The sequence below is a fragment of the Hyla sarda genome, chromosome 13 (genome assembly GCF_029499605.1).
Source record: "Hyla sarda isolate aHylSar1 chromosome 13, aHylSar1.hap1, whole genome shotgun sequence".
Taxonomy (NCBI): Eukaryota; Metazoa; Chordata; class Amphibia; order Anura; family Hylidae; genus Hyla; species Hyla sarda.
The window spans coordinates 45256107-45278533 of NC_079201.1; the positions used below are offsets into that span (position 1 = coordinate 45256107).

The 22427-nt window shown below is 41.6% G+C and overlaps 1 protein-coding gene across 7 annotated transcripts in view; it reads left to right on the forward strand.

The window, feature by feature from the left end:
* The window catches only part of RAB37 (RAB37, member RAS oncogene family), a 157073-nt gene that overhangs the window by 102899 nt on the left and 31747 nt on the right, over positions 1-22427 (forward strand). For 6 of the 7 annotated variants that reach the window (XM_056549554.1, XM_056549551.1, XM_056549553.1 and 3 more), the window contains 3 exons: positions 10639-10705; positions 10781-10833; positions 16465-16530. In XM_056549554.1, the coding sequence (XP_056405529.1) occupies positions 10639-10705; positions 10781-10833; positions 16465-16530 (186 nt within the window). The remainder of the gene's footprint in view (positions 1-10638; positions 10706-10780; positions 10834-16464; positions 16531-22427) is intronic. The other variant, XM_056549552.1, reaches the window with a different exon arrangement.

Here is a 22427-nt window from a genome sequence, read left to right on the forward strand (position 1 = left end):
CTGTGCATACTATAATGCCCTAGTTACAGAGGTAAGTGACTCACCAGATATGCTGTTACACAGATGGTGGAGTTTTAGAAGAGAGGCAAGAAGAAACAGCTCTGATTCTATGTCCAGGAGACTGAGGACTGCCCTTTCTCCTTCCCAGAGTGCCTTGCAAGAACCCACGATATGTAGCACCACCCACAGGCAGAATTATTACAACAGGAAAAACAAGATGTTATACAACGTAACACCACTAGATGGTGCTATAACGTAGCTAATGAACTCTCATTATTGAAAAGCTATGGCAAATGGTAAATGGTTATGGAACCCTGGCTGGACAGAACAACCATATTGTATCATCCTGAATGATAGGATTATCTTCAAATTAAATCCAGCTTTTCTTACAAAAGTGGTCACTAATTTTCACAGGTCTCAGGCTATTACATTGCCCTCATTCTGCAATGATCCAAAAAATCAGGAGGAGGAAGTCTTACACAACCTTGATGTGACAAGATCTGTTATTCATTATTTGAAAATTACTGAATCCTGGAGAAAGAATCTAACCTTTTTGTTCAATTCCAAGGGCCCAATAGGGGGAAAAAGCTTCGAAAAATTAAATTTCTAGGTGGCTGAAGATAGCTATCTAGGAGGCTTATAAATCTTCTGGCAAGCAAGTCCCTGAAGGTCTTCGTTCACACTCAATATGGGTGCTAGCTGTCTCCTGGGCCGAAAAAGCTTCAGCCTCCATCAAACAGATTTGCAGAGCGGCAACATGGTCATCTCCGCATACCTTCTTCAACCATTATAGGTTGAATGTAACATCTTCCCAAGATCTGTCTTTTGGCCTGAAGGTGTTGCAAGCTGTGGTCCCTCCCTTAAGTCACCTGTTTATCTGGTATGTCTCATGGTGGTCATTATGGCGATGTGAAAAGATGAAATTATTACTTACCGATAATTCGTTTTTCATGAGTCCATCATGACAGCACAATTTAATTCCTGCCCTTCTATGTGGATAAGTACTATAGACATATTGTTGTGCTCTAGTTGATTTAAAACCACTGAGGGGTGGATGGGGAGGGGCCTATTTAACCTCTCTGTGTTTACTGTTCCTATTAGAGCTACAGGGGATAATCTCATGGTGGTGCTGTCATGATGGTGGTGCTGTCATGTAAGTAATAATTCCATCTTTCCACAATTTTGAAAGGGTGCCAATAATGTTGTCCAGCCCAGTGTGACATTATGTCCAATTTGCCTTTTTCCTCCCTTTTTTGGTGTAGTTCCAATACACACAAAGGGAATAAACGCGTATAGCAAAACATGTGTTTCTGTGAGAAATATATTTAATTTTCTAGAAAAATTTCAGGGGTGCCAACATTCATGGCCATGACTGTATGTACATATAACAGCTCAAGCACTGATTAAAAAAAAAAAAAGGTTTAACTCGTTCCATAATATTAGCTCACCCCTACAATCATACTCTTAATTTAATAATTTTATCACATTCATAATTCCTTTTAAATCCGGACCAAAAAGAGCATTTATTCATAACCGCTTCCAGCTTGCCACTTTTTTTAACTGTATATAATAACATTAATATACTATGTAAGACACAATTCCTCCACTCTTCCAGTGTGGGGGTATTTGATGTTTTCCAACTTCTCAAAATAACATGCCTCACACAAAATAATATATATTCCCTATCCAAAGGATTGGGGATAAGATGTCTGATCGCATTGGTACCTCCGCTGGGGACCTCAACGATCTCTGCTGCGGCACCCCAGACATCTGGTGCAGAAAGCAATCTTCACTCCGTGCTGGATGGCTGACTGAGCAGAGGCTCATGACGTCACGGTCATGCCCCCTCAATGCAACTCTATGGGAGGGGGCAAGACAGCCGTCTTGCCCCCTCCCATAGACTTGCATTGAGGGGGCATAGCTGTGACGTCACGAGCACGGCCGTGACATCATTAGCCTCTGGCGCTGCACCCGATGCTCTAAACAAATGCTGGGTGCCGCTGGGGGACCCCCGCAATCTCCCTGCTGCACCCCTTTGGATAGAGGATAAGAGTACCCCTTTAATTACTCCCTTCAGACCACATAGAAGTTCACGTCCTGAGTAATCCTCTAGTAAACAAATTTGTATGTTGACCTCTAGTCTTAGACCAAAGTTACTGTTTCTCCATTATCACTTCATGCCAATACCTAAAAAGCTTTGGAGCCGGGAAGGGAACTCTGGTGGAGACAAATAGAAAACTAATTTTTTCAAATCAACTGGTGCCTGAAAGTTAAAAATCTTGATCCTTCCAGTACTTATTAGCTGCTATATAAAACAGAAATTTGTGAATTTCTTTTCTGACAACAGTGCTCTCTGCTGACACCTCTGTCCGTGTCAGGAACTGTGCAGATTAGAATAATATCCCCATGCTCTGGACCTCTCCTGCTCTGGACAGTTCCTGAAACAGACAGAGAGCACTGTTGTCGGGCTGGAAAGAACTTCACAAATTTCTCTGTAGTATGCAGCAGCTGATAAGTACTAGAAGGGTTAAGATTTTAAATAGAAGTGATTTACAAATCTGTTTTAACTTTCTTGCAGCAGTTGATTTGAAAACCTTTTTTTTTCCACTGGAGTTCCCCTTTAAGTCTCCAGCCTGCCTTTTACATTTTGTGCATTTATCAGACTTCTTATAGCCCATATTACACAAACGTGTCATGGAGAACTACTTCTTTATCCCAAATGCTCTCCATTTTCCTTTTTAAATCCCTCCAAATCTTAATTAATTAGAAAATAGAATTTTTTTTCTCATTACCCCTTTTATATATTGCGCCCTTGGTTCCAGGTCACTTTACATATAATAATTGTAACAGTACATAAAACTATCGTAGGAACATTGAACATTACACAGGTTAACTTGCCGACTGACACAGTGGTGGAGAGGGCCTTGCACACAAGGGCTTACAATCTATTGGAAGGAAAGAGTAGGTTAATGGGCAGCAGGTCATAACAGGTGGTAAAGTAGCCAATCATAGTGCAGTGGCAGCAGGATTATTGAAGGTCGGAGGCTTGGTTGAAAAGATGGGTCTTTAGGTTGCTTTTGAAGGTCCAGATGGTGGATGAGAGCCAGATGTGTCAGGGTAGTGAGTTCCACTGTATGAGGGAAGCTTGGGAGAAGTCTTGCAGACGGTCATGTGAAGTGTGGACCAGGTGGGAGCATAGGCTGAGGTCTCAAGATGATCTCAGATTTTGTGATATGCAGTATCGGGAGATCAAGTTCGAGATGTATGGAGGAGATGGATTGTCCACGGCTTTGTATGTCATGGTAAACAGTTTAAATTGAATTTTCTGGGCAACGGGTAGCCAGTGAAGGGTTTGGCTTAGGGGAGAGGCAGAGGAGAAGCATGGTGTAAGGTGAATTGGTCGAGCAGCAGAGTTGAGGATGGATTGGAAGGAATGGAAGTGTTTTTAATGGAAGGCCACAGAGGAGGATGTTGCAGTAGTCCAAGTGGGAGATTATGAGGGCATGTACCAATAGTTTAGTTGAGTCAAAAGTTGAGGAATGAGCAGATTCAAGAAATGTTTTTGAGGTGAAGGGAACAGGCAGTGGATTTGTGATTTGAAAGACAGTGCCAAGTTGAAGGTGACCCCAAGGCAGATTTGAGGGGATTGTGTTACACTGGGGGATTGTGTTGACAGTTGACTGTCATTGATAAACCGGGTGGGGGGGATGATGATTTCTGTTTTCTCTGTTTAGTTTGAGAAAGCGGTAGGAGAAGGTATATCTGATAGGCAATCTGGGATTTTGAATAGGAGGGAGGTGGCATTAGGGTCAGAGAGGTAGATTTTAGGGTCATCAGCATAGAAGTGGAACTTGAAGCCATGGGATCCTATAATCTGTCCCAGGCCAGGGGTGAAGATACAGAAGAGTAGGGGCAATAGGACAGAGCCAATGGGGACTCCAACAGTGAGAGGGCAAGGAGGAGGTAGAATGAGAGTTGGAGACACTGTGTGCGGTTGGTGAGGCATGAGGAGATCCAGGAGAGGACTAGATTTGTGATACCTAGGGATGAGTTTGTAACAGGAGAGAGTGATCGACTGTTCTCCTTCACCTCTCCTCGTCCTTTGACACAAAGTATTGGTGTGAGGCTTTTGCAGTCAATAGATCATTGGCCACCTTGGTTAAGGCAGTTTCAGTAGAGTGGTGGGGACGGAAGCCAGGTTGCAGGTGGTCGAAGAGGGAGTTGGATGAGAGGTGGGAGGACAGTTCAAGGTAGATGTGAAATGAAAGGAGTTTTGAAGCAAAGTGAAGAAGTGAGATGGAGGGAGGGAGGGTAGCTGGATAAAGAGGATGGGTCAACAGATGTGGTTTTTTTTGAGAATGAGTGTGATGGTTGAATGTTTGAATGATAAAGGAAAAGTGCCGGTGTTTAGTGATCGGTTGAAAAGATGGGCTTGGATGAATGGTTGGATGAATGGTCATTTCTGCGACTTATGGATCTTTGGCAAAAAATACCACTTAGCATGTTTAGGTTAGAGCGGCAACAATTTCTCTGCAGTACGGATCGAAATAAGACCCTGCTTAGTTTGGATTCTAAGGAAGGATGGCAATACATTAAAGGGGTATTCCAGGCCAAAACTTTTTTTATATATCAACTGGCTCTGGAAAGTTAAACAGATTTGTAAATTACTTCTATTAAAAAAATCTTAATCCTTCCAATAGTTATTAGCTTCTGAAGTTGAGTTTTTGTTTTCTGTCTAACTGCTCTCTGATGACTCATGTCCCGGGAGCTGTGCAGTTCCTATGGGGATATTCTCCCATAATGCACAGCTCCCGGGACGTGACATCATCATTGAGCAGTTAGACAGAAAACTTCAGAAGCTAATAACTATTGGAAGGATTAAGATTTTTTTTAATAGAAGTCATTTACAAATCTGTTTAACTTTCCAGAGCCAGTTGATATATATATAAAAAAAGGTTTTGCCTGGAATACCCCTTTAAGAATTTGAGGGAAGCAACTGGTATGTCCTGGTTACTGTACTGGAGTTGGTGCATAGCTATGAATTCATAGTACTCTACTGACACAACCACGGTACTTCACTCTTTATCCGCCTAACAAATTCTTAATTGGGGTATTTCAGCCAGCCATTTGAGCGCTCTCCATCTGATTAGTTGCCTTTCATGTGAGGATACGCCAAAGCTTTAAAGGGGTACTCCGGTGAAAACCTTTTTTCTTTTAAATCAACTGGTGCCAGAAAGTTAAACATATTTGTAAATAATATAAACACAATGGAGAGGCTCCTGTCTGTCTGACCGTCACTAAAGACCCGAGCAACCCAACAGACACCTATACCCACGGTGTAAAAATACGGACAATATATTAAAAGTAAATGGGGCTCAAAGGTCAAAGATATCTGGTTTAAAATAATTTGTATTTATTAATATAGAATGAAAATGGATTAAATAGGGAATGTACAGGGCCCTTGTACTCCCCTAATTAATTTAATACACAATAAAATATAATAATCCCAATATAAAAATAGCAACTAAAAACTAAAAATAACAACTATAAAATGATTCTGCGATTTGAGCCTGTGTTATCAATATGGCGATCTACTAGTCCTGTAGAACAGCACAGTGCAAATATTCATTCAATTATTCCTGTTCTCAGAGCTCTTCAATAAAGCAGATACAATGTAGCAGCTACAGATAACAGTTAGTCAATTGATACAGTGGTATAGTATCTGTCCAGCCAGTGGCAACTCGATCCCACCGATATAGTGATACAATGTAGCGCTTTGTGAATAGTGAATAGTCACTTAAAATCAATCTTTAAGCATCTCTGTATATACCGCACATCAAAATATCAAATCAGCCAGTTGGCAATAAGCTCCATACAATGCTCACCACTCCCGGGATACCACGGATCTCCCTTTGATGTAGTCCTGTGGGCCGGCTGTATAGCGTCTTTCGCCCGGTGACTAGCCTCAGTCAATATCGCATATTTAAAATCGCTGGACGCGTTTCAAAACCATCCTGTTTTTTCCGCTGCTGAAGAAAAAACAGAGGATGGTTTTGAAACGCGTCCAGCGATTTAAAATATGCGATATTGAGCCTGACAATATAGAATATCTGCCTGACAGCACTAGCGATCATCCGATAGATCCAAGGCATTTATTACAGTGCGCTATCTCCCGAGCGCGCGACCTGTGCACGAGGAACGCCGCCGGGTCACTCACTCTGCATACCGTATCCAGCCGTTACATTAATCACAAGTGAAAAGCCAATCGGGCCATCTACAATAAGGATCTGATGCTTGCTGACCGCCATCATTCCCAGTTGGTCCGACCAAGGGACTCCGCTTGACAGCGCTGCAGTCCCCCTAAACTGTGCCCACCACCAAGTGCTGCGCTCTTAGGAGTCGGCCGAGACTCCAGCAGCACGATCCCTGACTGAGGCAAGTCACCGGGCGAAAGACGCTATACAGCCGGCCCACAGGACTACATCGAAGGGAGATCCGTGGTATCCCGGGAGTGGTGAGCATTGTATGGAGCTTATTGCCAACTGGCTGATTTGATATTTAGATGTGCGGTATATACAGAGATGCTTAAAGATTGATTTTAAGTGACTATTCACTATTCACAAAGCGCTACATTGTATCACTATATCGGTGGGATCGAGTTGCCACTGGCTGGACAGATACTATACCACTGTATCAATTGACTAACTGTTATTTTATTGTATATTAAATTAATTAGGGGAGTACAAGGGCCCTGTACATTCCCTATTTAATCCATTTTTATTCTATATTAATAAATACAAATTATTTTAAACCAGATATCTTTGACCTTTGAGCCCCATTTACTTTTAATATATTTGTAAATAACTTCTATTAAAAAATCTTAATCCTTCCAGTACTTATTAGCTGCTGAATGCTACAAAGGAAATTCCTTTCTTTTTGGAACACTGACATCATGAGCACAGTGCTCGCTGCTGACATCCCTGTCCATTTTAGCAACCGTGCATAGCAGATGTATGCTAAGGGCAGCATGGTGGCTCAGTGGTTAGCACTGCTGCCTTGCAGTGCTGGGGCCTTGGGTTCAAATCCCACTAAGGACAACAATAAAAAAAAGTTATTATTATAATGACGTCAGCAAAGAGCACTGTGCTCGTGATTTCATCAGAGAGAATTCCAAAAAGAAAAGCATTTCCTCTGTAGTATTCAGCAGCTAATAAGTACAGGAAGGATTAAGATTTTTTAATAGAAGTAATTTACAAATCTGTTTAACTTTCTGGCACCAGTTGATTTAAAAGAAAAAAGTTTTTCACCGGAGTACCCCTTTAACGTCCTGCAAAACTGTGCATGTGAACAAGTCCAAAGGACTGCCACTCGGAACGGCAGGAACAAACTTGAAACAATTACCTCCAGTCAAATGCAATACTTCAATCTCAGACTGAGTAGGACACGAAACTTCCCCTTCAGCTAGTTCACATAAAGTGTCAATGCATAAATCTTCTTCCCTAGATCTGGACCCAATTACCTTAAAACCTAAAGGGCCTATAATTGCAGGGACTTCCTCTTCTTTATAAGTGGTATTTTATTAAACCTCTTGTGGACCCCCATCTTTCTAGTAGCCTTGCATAAATCAATTTCAAACTGTACAAAATCAAAAGGTTCACATAAATCAAGATTTAGGCCCTTTAGATAGCAATGCAATACAGTTGGCAGGTAGTTAGGTGTTGGTGATGTTAATGACATTGTGAGAAGTACTCTGTTTCTCCATGAAACGCTCTTGTGTCTTCCTTTTCCAAGTGTCTTTTATTTGTGCCTCGTGCCTCTGCCCCTCCTGGTCCCTAAAGGGAATGAACTAGGGGCTGTAGATCGTCCAATATCTATGGCGCTCTGTCTCATTTGAGAGGCTCGTGTCGGAGTCACTGATGGCTGTCTCCTTCTTACTATTGGCACCTCTGTCACTCTATGTCTGTTGTCACTTAAATGGGCACTCTCATTAAAAAAATGTATGCTATTGCATTCCTTATAGTAAATAAAAAATATTTCTAATGTACTTTGTTAAAAAAAATTATAAAATGTTCTATGTTTTATTTGCGTTTAAAAAAAGCTGCCAGTAGGTGTCTCCATACTCTACATTTTCCCCAATCTTTTGCACAGACTTTGGACTCCTGCTGGCCTGGCAGAAGTCCAAAATCAGGAAATGCTTGGGCGGGGAGGGGGGGGGGGGGGTAGGTGCAGCCTTAGCCAATCATAGCTCATCTCACACTGAACCGCTAAGGGAGGAAGTTCTCCCCTGTAAGGCTTCAGATGATGTCACAGCCAGTCTGTGAATCTGACTGAGCAGGAGATACAGAGCCATATCAAGGTAGAAAACTAAAAAATAATAAAAATAAAGGCAGGGGATGGTTTGTCATGATGGGGGCAGTGAACTGGGAGGATTATAACATTTAACAAGATCATGCGAGGTACTCTTTAACCTATAGCTGTTAAATGTCCACATAGTCTAGTAGTAGTTAGCAAGCTAACGGCAGGCATACCTTTTGTTTGTTTCTTGTTGGTGGCTTAATTTAAAAAGTTTTTCATGTTGTCTCTTACATCATGCCTGTTCCTCCTGATGATTGACGCATGGCTTGACTGCCCATAGTGGTCCTACGTAGTTTGCCCATACATGTGACATCAATGGCCCTCATTTACTAAGAAAATCGGGTTGTAAGTCTATCTTGCTTTCTTACCCGACTGCTTTTTTCCCCTGGTATTTATTATTATGTCGCATCCTGTTTGTCGCACGTGGGTTTTGTTGGTTTTGGTTTCCAACTCCTCTGAGCTGTCGGGAAAAAATCCACAACAATTCAACAAATTCGGGTTGGAAACCTTTATAAATACGTGGGAAAGCTCAGAAATGTCGGGTTACGCCCCTTTTTCGGGTTTGGGAGAATCCACATCGGGTCCGTCGGGAAAAAATGTTGCATCGTGTCGCAGACTGGCGCACGATGTCTGCGACATGGCGCAGACAAAGATGCGACAAAAAAACCCGACAAAAGAGGTCGGGTTTAGAATAGTAAATGAGGGCCAATGTGTATAACTGTGCACATGCGTTGAGACTGAGATGTTTTTAAACACTAGCACACTTGTCACACCTGTGTAGACAAACTGTGTAGGGCCCTTTAGGGCCAGACGATCCCTTTATGTCATGTACCAGAGGGGTAGGCATGATGTAAGCAGAGCGATGTTGTGGACCCCGGCCCACGCCTCTCCATGACACTCTGAGATGGGATACAAAATGAGTTTTTTTAATGAAAAAAAGCAACCCAACAAACACATATGCCTGTTCCCTTGTTACATGAGTGCGAGGAAAAGGATAGGGAAGACTGGCTCAAAATATAAGTGTACCTATTATATCATTTTATATTATTTTGTTAGATTCTATGCATCTAAACATCATGTGTATTCAAACTTTATCTTTTTATGCTAATTTTTGGTACTCTTGGGGTTAATGCTTTTCTAAGTTCTCCGTGTTCTAAATAGTGGGATGTGTTTGAGCTAATTAGTTTGGCTCATGGATTGGTCACTTTTGGTTTTAAATACACATGTATTCAAACTAAGGGCACATTGCCCATTGGAAATGTTGAAAAATTGATACAATTGGTCGCGTAAAAAAACATACGTGTGTCTCAGGAGTCGGGAGCTGCATCATCACTAGTGTTGTAGGAGCAGTGAATATTAATGAAGAGGGTGGACAGAACAGCCAGGATATGTAAACCCTAGTATTGCTAAAAGCACAGTGGGAACATCCCCATTGCTTGTTTCCAGAATTAGAATATATACATTTTGCTGGATATCCCCACAATGGCTGGATGGATTTTGGTGAGAGACGCATTGTTAGAGGGTCACCAAAACTATAAGCCAGTTAAATGTCAGTTTTCCTTTAAAGGGGTACTCCACTGGAAAGCATTTTATTTATTTTTTTTAAATCAACTGGTGCCAGAAAGTGAAACAGATTTGAAAATTACTTCTATAAAAAAAATCTTAATCCTTACAGTACTTATCAGCTGCTGTTATGATCCAGGAAGTTCTTTTCTTTTTAAATTTCCTTTCTGCCTGACCACTGTGCTCTCTGTTGACACCTCTGTCCATGTCAGGAACTGTCCAGAGTAGGAGCAAATCCCCATAGAAAACCTATCCTGCTCTGGACATTTCCTGACATGCACGGAAGTGTCAGCAGAGAGCACTGTGGTCAGGCAGATAGGAAATTCAAAAAGAAAAGAACTTCCTGTGGATCATAACAGCAGCTGGTAAGTACTGTAAGGATTTAGATTTTTTTTAAATAAGTAATTTACAAATCTGTTTGACTTTCTGGCACCAGTTGATTTAAAAAAATTTTTTTTTCAGTGGAGTAACCCTTTAAGGGCACAATGGGTCCTTTCCTGAAGGGGTTAAAATGGCTGCCTATAGTAGTTCTGGCCAAAGTTGGAATAGTAAAGTAATGTATAATGCGTTTGTTGAGTTTTATGTGTTTTGTTGCCCAGCAAATAGTCTAAATATCGTACATGCATACTTCATTACTTTTACATTGATTGACTAATAAGATATATCAAGATCATACTAAATTAAGTGACAATTTTAATATTTCATATCTCCATCTTGCAGATCTGGGACACTGCTGGTCAGGAACGCTTTCGAAGTGTCACACATGCTTATTACAGGGATGCACAGGGTATGTGAACTGACTAATGACATGAAAGAATTGTGACATTGACTGGTGCTGGTAACTTTTCTCTCCTACCCCCAGCTCTGCTCCTGTTGTATGACATCACAAGCAAGACGTCATTTGACAACATCCGTGTATGTAACAAAATTATCAAAAAATTAAACCTGTCTCTGCACTGTCCCTGTCCTAAAGTTTCATGTTGGGTCAGCACTTGCCCATGCTTGAAGTTTAAGCATTATAGTATTATCCAGCGTTATTAACTTTAAATTTCTCATTACAATCTTTTAATCCATACAGACTTCAAAGTCAATATAACCTAAATTTAAAGTAATTATACCAAAAAAACAAACAAACAAAAAAAAAACCACTATGCTGTAAGCTCCAGAGTGCACCTAGGTCTATGTGTGAGAATTGTAAGTTAAAGCAACCTTTATAACAAAACCGTATGCAGTAAGCAATGTTTAGTGATGGATGCAAAAAACAAAACCAGAATTGTAACTTTGCATAACCTATTCAGCTTAAAAATAGTAAAAAGGGTAGATCTTAACTTTTAGGATAACTTCAGTGTACATGAAGGATTTTGGGTCAGTTTAATAGTAATAAAATCTTACTCCTTTCCTTAGTGTGCCCTAACAGCAGACTTGCTGTACAGACAGATCTGGAGTCCCCCTAGTCTGTAATCGGGTCACTAGGAGTCTTTTTTTGTCATGTACTGCAGCAATCAAATCACCTCTAGTCTTGAAAAAAGAACAACGTATATCCAGTTCATCTCTCTCCCTTCTGCATCTGACGATGCAGAGCAGCATCCACAGTGATACATGAACAGCAGGAATGTCTAGCGCAGTGCTTGCGATTTCAATGCTTTATTCATTTTATGTATCAGGAGGTAACATGTGACAGGTTTCAGGTGTTGTACACACCCTTTGCTTACCAACACCTGAAACTCGTCACATGTTTGTTACCTCCTGATATGGGTTCTTAAAGAATAAAGCATTGAAATACGACGCACAGCCCTTGACATTCCTGCTTTTTACCTCTGGTCTTTGCCATAGACCAATAGGCTTTCCTAAGCACAGGAGCTCTGGAGCCCGCCATCAATAAAAAAAGGGCCTTTGTTGTTTATCCCACATGCTATGCCCAGGGGCAGAAATCACCCCAATATCTCCGCCTATCTGGATAAGAAAGCCATTATGCATTACCTCCAATCTCCCACAGTTCTGCTACAGCCCCTTGTCTGAAGTCCTGACCGTATATTCTTCCAGCTTTGTCATGCTGCCGTGCACAATATTTAATTCACAGGGGGACTCTGAAAGACTGTCCCTTCAGCACATGTCATCTGCAGAGTTGTTCCTTTTGTTCCTCTTTACAGCCTGCCAGAACAGTTATCTCTTCAGCCAAGGTAGTGGTAGGTACAGCCTCTGGTCCAGCTCAGCACTTCTCTAGAGATTTCCCCTTTGCTCCCCTCTCAGTAACAGGATCCAGTATCTCAACCTGTTTCTCATGAACCTCTAGACGTATTTTATAATGTTGTGGGTTTTTTGCCCAAAATCTTGTGGAGAATGATCCCTTCACCACTGCCACTGCACTGCTCTGGGGCTTCTGGCCTCTCCTCCTCCTATAGGCTCTGAACATCTTAGGCTGGGTTCACATCACGTTTTGTCCCATACGGGACCGCATACGGCAGGGGGAGCTGAAAACTTGCGCTCCCGTATGCGCTCCCGTATGTAATTAATTTCAATGAGCTGACCGGAGTGAAACGCTGACTCCCGTCGGCTCACTTTTGCCCCGTATGCAGTTTTCCACCGGACCTAAAATCGTAGTCGACCACGATTTTAGGTGCGGTGGGAAAACCGCATACGGGGCAAAAATGAGCCGACCGGAGTCAGCGTTTCACTCCGGTCAGCTCATTGAAATGAATGACATACAGGACCGCATACGAAGGCATATGGGAGCGCAAGCTTTCAGCTGCCCCTGCCGTATGCGGTCCCGTATGGGACAAAACGTGATGTGAACCCAGCCTTAGTGGTAAGCAATCTTCTCCCCCAGACCTCTCTTCCTACGCCCCAGAATGCTTACTTCCCTCAACAACTATGCCTGCTGAGGTCCCTACCCACTAAGAAGGGCCTTAATTCAATTATGACGAACCTTAAAAAACAGTCTTTGAAAGATATTGCTGATACTTTTACTGATCATAAGAAATCATAAGAAAGAGGCAACCTCAGTTAGTCACAGATTTTTCCATGCAAACATCAGCCAAGATTTCTGCCATAAAATTGGGAGTTCCTCAGCTTTCGAAGACCGTATCATCTGACATCTCTGTAATCAGAGGAACTTTAGATGTCCACCAGCTAAATGCCTTTGGATGATATAAAAAATGCAACAATATCAAGTCTACTAAGAAGCTCAGTTTAGACCAAGAGAGCTTGAGGTCCCAGAGATGTCCTCTGTAGGATAAATTTTTTTCAGACAAAAGCCCCATTAGGTGGGCCAGGAAGAACCATCTCAATTCTTTTTTTAAATCTCTCCAAATACACATCTGCCGCAGAATATGTAATCTTGCTGCAGCTTCAGAAGCCAATCAGATGTGGCCACCCATTCTACTGTGGAAAAATGTCCAATTTTTAAAGACCAACTGCTGGATGCAGCGGGAGTACTAAATTCAAACAACCATCACAGACATGTAATATAATAAAAGAATGGGAATTCAAATAGAGAAAACAGTCATGGTTGCACATCCAAAATTAGTTTGTTCTACTTGCGTCTCAGCATAAATTCAAACACGAAGAGGATGTTAGTATACATTTTGATCAAAAAGTACAAGCCCACTCGCCACGTCAAGGCCACCTATTAAGAGTGGGTCCCTAACGTCCCTAGCATAAAATGGCGTAGCACTGGGTGGCGACCATCGCCGCTGCGACACCAGTGCCCACTGGGGGAACGACCCACTGGCAGAGCAGCCCCAATGCCACTCAAACCGGTCCCTGGGCCGCGCCTCCCCATAGACACAGTGCCACAGCAGCAATGGACGCCGCACAGCACCACACCAGTGTGAGCAAGGTGCAAAAGCTCACTTACCATGATTTCTTGGAAACATAGGACAATGTCTCGTGATAAAGAGAATAGTTTTTCCTTAAAACGCATTGTCCTATCTCTTCCTAGCAAATCTTTCATTATTTTTTATGCCTGTGACTGCTATTCGAATTTAGTACTTCAGGTCAGTGCTTGAAAGTAGCTCTTGTTATCCTGGTGTGTCCTGCAGTTCGAATATTGGCTGCTTCTCCTTATTCCTCCTTGTGATAAAGCCACAAATCCCACCCTACACACTGGTGAAGTTGATACATTATGCCCTTCTTGATGTTGTGCTTGGAGAGTAACCAATGTAGGTGAGTGCTCTACCATACCTTCACACTACCTGCCTTGCACACAGATTTCCAACTATAGAATGCCCCTTTTCTGTTCACCTTATTGTTTCTACAAATCTTTCAAAACAAGAAAAATGGTTCTATGAGTTTGGTGGTTTCGAAGAAGTTTTCAACTTGCTGAGCAGCTCTTTCGTTTCAGTGGACTTTGCCCTTACTGGGTTCTCCTAGACTTTGAACATCTCCATTGGAAGAGTGTCAAAGGATCTTTAGAGAGATTCAGAGGCCTAATACTTTTCCTTAGTTTGGTGTTACTTTGTGTAAAGCTTGCATGTGTCTTGCTTCTTTTAACCCATAGGGTTGACATCCCCTGCTGCCTTGCTTGATTTCTGGTCTGTGATAATGAAGGTCTCAACCCCACCCCCTCATCCACCCTTTTCCCTTTGCTCCCTCTTCTATCATATCCTTAATTCAGATTATCACCTTCACACCCAGGGTTGAGAATGTATCTTAAACACCACCAGACAGGGCTTACCTTTTAATGACTTTTTGATTAACTCTAATATCCATGTTCTTTGTTGGGTAGACCATACAAAATTGAGGCCTGCGCCAATAACCTTTTTTATTTTATTTAATTTTTCTCTTTTGTACCCTGATCCCTAATGATCTTTCTCAGATTTTTCTCTGTTTACTTGCTACAGACGGGCTTTTCACTTTGGTTAATATTTTATTATATCTTTTTGTGTGACAACACTGAAGAAATAGCACTTTGCTACAATGTAAAGTAGTGAGTGTACAGACTTTATAACTGTGTTTAATGTTGCTGTCCCCATAAAATAACTAAACACACAGTCCTTAATGTCTAAACCCTGGCAAAATTGATTTTTACACCTAAGTGGAATACTTTGTAGCCCCCATTATTTTTCAGTACTGCCTTAAAGGGGTACTCCTTAAATCGGCTGATGCCAGAAAGTTAAACAGATTTGTAAATTACTTCTGTGAACCCCTTAAGGACCAAGCCTATTTTGGCCTTAAGGACCAGGCCAATTTTTGTTTTTGCGTTTTGGGAGCTTCCGTTTCTAAACAGTGCACTTTTCTTTGTAGAAAAAATAAATGGAGGTTTTATTTTATTTCACAACTTTAAAAAAATTATAACTACATGCACCAAAATTAGTATGTTTAAAATTGTCATCTACTGACCCCTCAAACTTTATTTTTCCGCATAAGTGGCTATATAAGTCAAATCTTTTGCGCCGTGAACTGTAGTTTTTTATCAGTACAATTTTTATTTTGCTGGGACTTTTTAATTGCTTTTTATTTTTTTGGGTGGTATATAAAGTGACAAAAAATTCGCAATTTTGTACTTTGGTATTTTTTTTACATGTACGCCATCAATCGTGCAGTTTAACTAACCTTATATTTTGATAGTTCAGACCTTTACGCACGTGGCAGTACCACATATAATTATTTTTATTAGGTTATTTAATTTAAACCATGGGAATAGGGGGGATTCAAACTTTTATTAGGAAGGGGTTAATTCACTTTTATAGGTGGCTATACCATGCAATCTTTTGATTGCATACACTGTTCAATGCTGAGCTTTGGCCTGCTGAGGTTTCCTGGATCAGCAGAGGACCGTTCGGACAGTGAGGAGGCAGGTAGGGGCCCTCCCGCTGTCCACTCAGCTGATCGGGACATCATAACTTTACCACGATGGTCCCATTCAGCTCCGCTGAGCTGCCGGGATCATTTTAGATGCAGCATTTTAGACTCTGCGAACAACTATGATCATGGCTTCAAAAGGATTAATGCCAGGCATCGGCCCGATCGGCAATGGCCGGCATTAACCATGGTCCTGGCTGCAGATAGCAGTCAGGACTCACTCGGTTAGTAACGTGCTCAGCTTGTGAGCACACTTCAAACAGCGATAATGGGACCAGGGCGTACTGGTATGGACTTTGTCCTTAAGCACCAAAGACCAAGGGTGTACCGGTACACCCTTGGTCCTTAAGGTGTTTGGGGACCCCTAGTGGTGGGATTTTCAAAGGCAGTTTTGTGAAAAACTATTGTTTTGCCAAGATGTACAACATGTAAAAAGTTTTTATATCTGACAATGCCCAGTCAAATCAATTACAAAAGCAAAAGTGAATGTGATTTTTAACAAATCTGCACAAAATCCCCAAGAAAGATTGACTTGTGGTACAGGTTTTATGCTGTGGATAATTTACAGATTTATTTCAGATTTTTCCCATTGACTTCTTTGCAGAGGGAACATGTTAGGAGAAAAGAAGAATCATTAGATACTTGATTTGCCCCAGGGGTTTAGTGTATTGTCCTTACTGTTTTGTCTACTTGTCTGTCCTTTGTTTATGTCAGGGCTTTCTTTATACTTTGTACATTTTTCAGGCCTGGCTTACAGAGGTTCATGAATTTGCTCACAAGGATGTGGTCATCATGCTGCTTGGTAACAAGGTATTTGTAACTTCTTGCTATGCTGTAGATCTGTAAATTGTGACACCCACTCTGTTGGCTATATGCAAAATATCTATGTACTACCACACAGCATTATTATAATATACTAAACATTTATTTAGTGGAAGAACACAGCTGTTGTACACTGCACCAAAGTGCACACAAATGAATTTTTGATGGCAACTGTCCTGTTGTCTGGTATCCTACAGTGTACAACTACCGATACATTTCCATAATGAATTGGTTATAATATGATTATATTAATTTAAAGGAGTTGTCTACTTTTGGACAGTCTCTTTTTGTTGGAAAAGGTCCCTCAGTAATAAACTAATCAGAATGTGATTTGTGGGGGTAACCTGACAGCAAGTGTTTACATGTGACCATTTAAAGGGGTATTCCAGGATATATATATATATATATATCAACTGGCTCCAGAAAGTTAAACAGATTTGTAAATTACTTCTATTAAAAAATCTTAATCCTTATGAGCTTCTGAAGTTAAGGTTGTTCTTTTCTGTCTTAAGTGCTCTCTGATGACACCTGTCTCGGGAAACGCCCAGTTTAGAATAGGTTTGCTATGGGGATTTGCTTCTAAGTGGTATCGCCACATAAGTAAATGTCTGAATTAATAAAATATAACATTAATTAAACCACCCAGTCAATGGTCTAAACATTTAAAAAAAAAACAAAAAAAATTCTAAAATTGCATATTTTTGGTCTCTTCATGTACCAAATTTTTTTTAAATAAAAAGCAATTAACCCCTTAACGACCAAGGACGTATATTTAAGATATGTCGTGGGAGCCGGCCAAGGACTTAAATATACGTCCTTGGTCGTTAAAGGGTTAATTGCTTTTTATTAAAAAAAATTCTGGTACATGAAGAGACCAAAAATATGCAATTTTAGAATTTTTTTTGCGAGGTCACGCATCTGTATCTGATGCCGGGACCCGGGGCTAATAGCGCACGGCAGCGATCGCGGTGCCATGCGCTATTAACCCTTTAGACGCGGCGTTCAAAGATGAACGCTGCGTCTAAACCGAAAGTGAAAGCTGCCCGGCTGCTCAGCGGGGCTGATCGGGACCACCGCAGTGAAAATGCGGTGTCCCGATCAGCTGGGACATGAGCGGAGGTGCTCTTACCTGTCCCCTCGGCGATTGATTGCTCCAAGCCTGAGATTCAGGCTTGAGCAATCGACCGCCGATAACCCTGATCATTGCAAAGCTATGGCTTGGCAGTGAACAGGGTAAAAGATCAGTGTGTGCAGTGCTATAGGTCTCTATGGGAGCTATAACACTGCAAAAAAAAGTGTAAAAAAAAAGTTAATAAATGTGATTTAACCCTTTCCTTAAAATAAAATAAATGTTCAAATCGCCCCCCTTTTTCCATTAAAAAAAAACACCATGTAAATAAAAATAAATATAAACATATGTGGTATCGCCATATGCTATGGCATGGCATTGATCAGTATATGCAATCAAAAATCACATTGTAAAGCCCCCTTTGGGGACTAAAAATAAAATAAAAATTTTAATAGTCTGAACTATTAAAATATAAGTTTAGCAAAACCTCAAGGTCGATGGCGTACATGTAAATAAATACCAAAGTCCAAAATTGTGCATTTTTGGTGACTTCAAATACCATAAAAATATTAAGAAAAAGCTATCAAAGGTCCCATCAAAACAAAAATGGTCCTGAAACAAAACTACTACATTTTTAGGGAAGGAGGAAAAAAAAGTGCAAAAACAATTGGCCGGGTCCTTAAGGTGTTAAAAGATCAGGAGCACAAGCCACAAGGCGTATGTCCCTCTAGACCAGGGGTCTCCAACTGGCAGCCCTCCAGATGTTGCAAAACTTCAACTCCCAGCATGCCTGACATGCCCAGACAGCCATTTGCTGCAGCTAATGGCTGTCGGGAATGCTGGGAGTTAAAGATTTGCAAAATCTGGAGGACCACCAGTTTATGCCCCTGCTCTAGACACACAATACCGCTATAATAATCCTAAATAAAAACCACTATACATAGACCAATATTCTCAATGATTGTAACAGATGGTGTCAGAGTTAGTATCGTTAAGTTGCAACAAAAGATAATAGTTGTAGGTTGATAGTTGTTGGTGCTTCTGCACCACTCACCGCTCCGTATTCCTGAGATGGAAAATGGAAAAGGACCTCATTCATCCAGGCGCTGCCGGTTAGGTCATCAGGTGCACAAAATGATGCAATGTATACCTTGGAATATTGTATACATGAAAGTTTATTAAAAAATAATAAACAACATACAGATTACGCGTTTCGAGGGTGACTCCCCTCTTCCTCAGATCAGCACACCTGATCTGAGGAAGAGGGGAGTCACCCTCGAAACGCGTAATCTGTATGTTGTTTATTATTTTTTAATAAACTTTCATGTATACAATATTCCAAGGTATACATTGCATCATTTTGTGCACCTGATGACCTAACCGGCAGCGCCTGGATGAATGAGGTCCTTTTCCATTTTCCGTTTGATGACTACGTCAGGACGTATGTGCCTGTGACCTCCGGCTTGCAGCCCTCCTTTGGACATCAGTGAGTACCCCTATTTGGGGTGATATGCGTTACTTCTATTTACATCTGGTGAGCAGCCACCTATAAGTGCCGTGGGTTTCTCCCACATTTACACTTGCTGTTTGTGTTTAAGGGTAATACACGAGGCGCCGTTCCCCGGTCTTTTTTCTTTCTATGTATTCCTGAGATGGTAGCATCTGATGTGCGTAAAGTCTCAGGGTTCCTCCGATGGTGTGGAGAGTGTTGCGGCAAGCAGCTGTGGTGAGTGGACGCAGGCAGTGATGATCCAAATACCGTGTATGGACGGCGTTCACTTGGTGGAGTGAGCACTTCCTGGTTCGTCTCAAATAGTGGTCCCTGTTGCAGGGGGTTCCAGCTGTTGCAAGTCTGGATAACTTGAATTGGATCCTATAGGTGGTCAATATGGTAGGGTAGAGTGCTAGACACGTTTTGGGGAGACCCCTTTTTCAATAGCTGATGTACCCCCTGCTGTATGAAGGTTTATATAGTCCTTGTATTTTATTTTTGGCGGCAGTTTGTTGTAAGCCGTGGACTGGATTATTGGCATTTTACAAAACATGGACTGGATTATATGGAGAGAAAAAAAATAAATAAAATAATGCATTTACTTATATACAACTAGTCTGGTTTCAACGATGTACACATGAAAAGGTATTGTTCTATGTATTAGGATAAATGAATGATTGTGTGCTGTATTAAAATGAATTGGTTTATAAATCGAATTTATGGATTTGGCTTAATATAACAGTATATTGCACATGAAATGTGACATAGTTAATAATATGTGATATATTCACTAAAATGTGTATCATGTTGGAATAGAATGTGTTGGGATATGGAACCATACATATATAAGTGTACAATGAAATGAGATTTGTGATATTAAATTAATATCTTTATGGGAATAAATATGAAATTGAGATACAAGTTTGGAATTGTGTTGGAAGTAAGTGGAGACATGATAAAATTAGAAAATTATAATTATTAAAAATTAAAAAATTAAAAAAATTATTGAAGATTAATAAAAATTTATAAATTTAAATTTGTAACAAATGGTGACGATTGATAGAAAGTTCATAAAAATGAATACATTTTTTTAAATAAAATGATTTATTAATTTAAAAAAAATTCTACTTTTTATCTAATATTATGGTATATTATCACTGCATTAATTTGTATGTTGTCTAGTCCATAGCAAGGGCCCTGCTTGGACTATTCTGTGTAATTTAATAAAATACTGTTATATATACAGCCAGTCCTATCCCAACTATTTCCTACTCTTACAATTTATACACCACATTTCACATACAAATATATACCTTTAGGTCTGCATCCATTTCTTTTACTGCTTCCACTAATATATATATATATATATATATATATATATATATATATATATATATACACACACACACTGATTACAGACATACAGGGGCGGAGCTGGAAACCCTGGGCCCCCCTAAACCCCCGCCAAAGACTGTCTGGGAGTGCTGGGAGTTGTAGTTTTGCAACAACTGGAGGTATCCTGGTTGGGAAACACAACGCCAACTAGTAACCCCCTCCTCAGCATGTGCCCCATCCAGTGGCGTAGCGTGGGTCGTCAGCACCCGGGGCAAGGCAAGTAATTTGCGCCCCCTAACCCGTGGATTTTAGCACTCGAGTCTCTTCCACTAGATTAGTTAAAGAAACCCTTACCCCCTAAGCACATGTATTGTTTATGAAAATACTGATGTATTTAGATGCATTTTACTTTAATTACAAGTTTATTTTCAAACACTTTATTGAGTGCGAACATGCATTACACATTCTCCACATTTTCAGCAGATCTATGAATACAAATCTACAAATGTAGTAACCTAGAATGGGCCGTGCTATTATATGTCGTCTCACAACCATCGTAAACGACAAAAAATATCAAGAACAAAAACTAAACATCAAAATGGAACCATACCCTGGAGATGATCCAAGACTGGGCTAGATGGAGCCAACTTCCTCAATCCTAGGCAGCTCCCCCACATTAGGTCAGCATTTCCCCCACAATAGTAGGCAGGTTCCCCACAATATTAGGCAGCTCCCCTCCACAATATTAGGCAGCTCCCCCCACATTTGTAGGCAGCTCCCCCCCACATTAGGTCAGCAGTTCCCCCACAACATACAGCTTCCAGCCATATACAGTGTATGGCTGGAGGCTGTATGTCTGTACTGCTGCCGCCACAGTGTTCCGGTCACCGCTCCTCTGGCCCAGGGTCACCATCTACTGCTGTGGCCTATGGACCATAGCAGTAGGTGCCGGGACCGGGGAGCGGTGACCGGAACACTGAAGATGACGCGCCGTCGGTCACTTACCATGCCCCGGCCAGCGTCAGTGACGTCCCGTGCGTACAACCATATAGGCGGAGAAGCGAAGGACCGAAGGAGGACGCGCGCTGGGCGGGGAATGGTGAGTGACCGGCGGACATCCTTATGTCCCGAAAAGATTTTTCGGGACACGGGGATGTCCGGGATAAGAATACTTCTTTTTATGTGCCCGGGCCGGCTCCCGTGTGTGGCTGCAGGCGGGGGCCAACCAGAGCAAATAAAAACTAATACTGTATACTAAAAACCAGGGGGCCTCCAGCTGTTGTGAAACTACAACTCCCAGCATGCCCGGACAGCCTTTGCCGGTTCGGGCATGCTGGGAGTTGTAGTTTCACAACAGCTGGAGGCCCCCTGGTTTTCAGTATACAGTATTAGTTTTTATATGCTCTGGCCGGCCCCCGCCTGCAGCCACACACGAGAGCCGGCCCGGGCACATAAAAAGAAGTATTCCTATCCCGGAGAGCGCGCCCCCCCCAGATGTTGCGCCCGGTGCGGCCGCCCCCCCCCTGCACCCCCCCACGCTACGTCTCTCCCTCCATACCACAGTTTCCCAAGCAAGGTGCCTCCAGCTGCTGCAAAACTACAACACCCAGCAAGCTCAAACAGCAAAGGCCACAACAGTAAACACGCATAGCACAGAGAACCACCAATAGATAAGTAATCCCCACAAGTATACCGGAATGCCCCCACTCCAGCCCGGGTGAGTGAACCCACCACACCGGGGCCCCCACCCGAGCATCTTCCTGCCAGCTTTATGTGAGTGACCTCTGCTGAGAGCCTTAAACTGCAACAAGGCTCGCTTCTAAATTATGCTGGCTGCAGTGTTACATCCCCCCCCCCCCCCCCCCCCCACAAAAAAAAAATAATAATTCTGGTAAATGGAGTGTCCAAAAATCAGCAATTCTGGCCTTTTTTTTTCTTTAAATGTTTATGCAATTCACTATGCAGTTTTAATAACATTATATTTTAAGA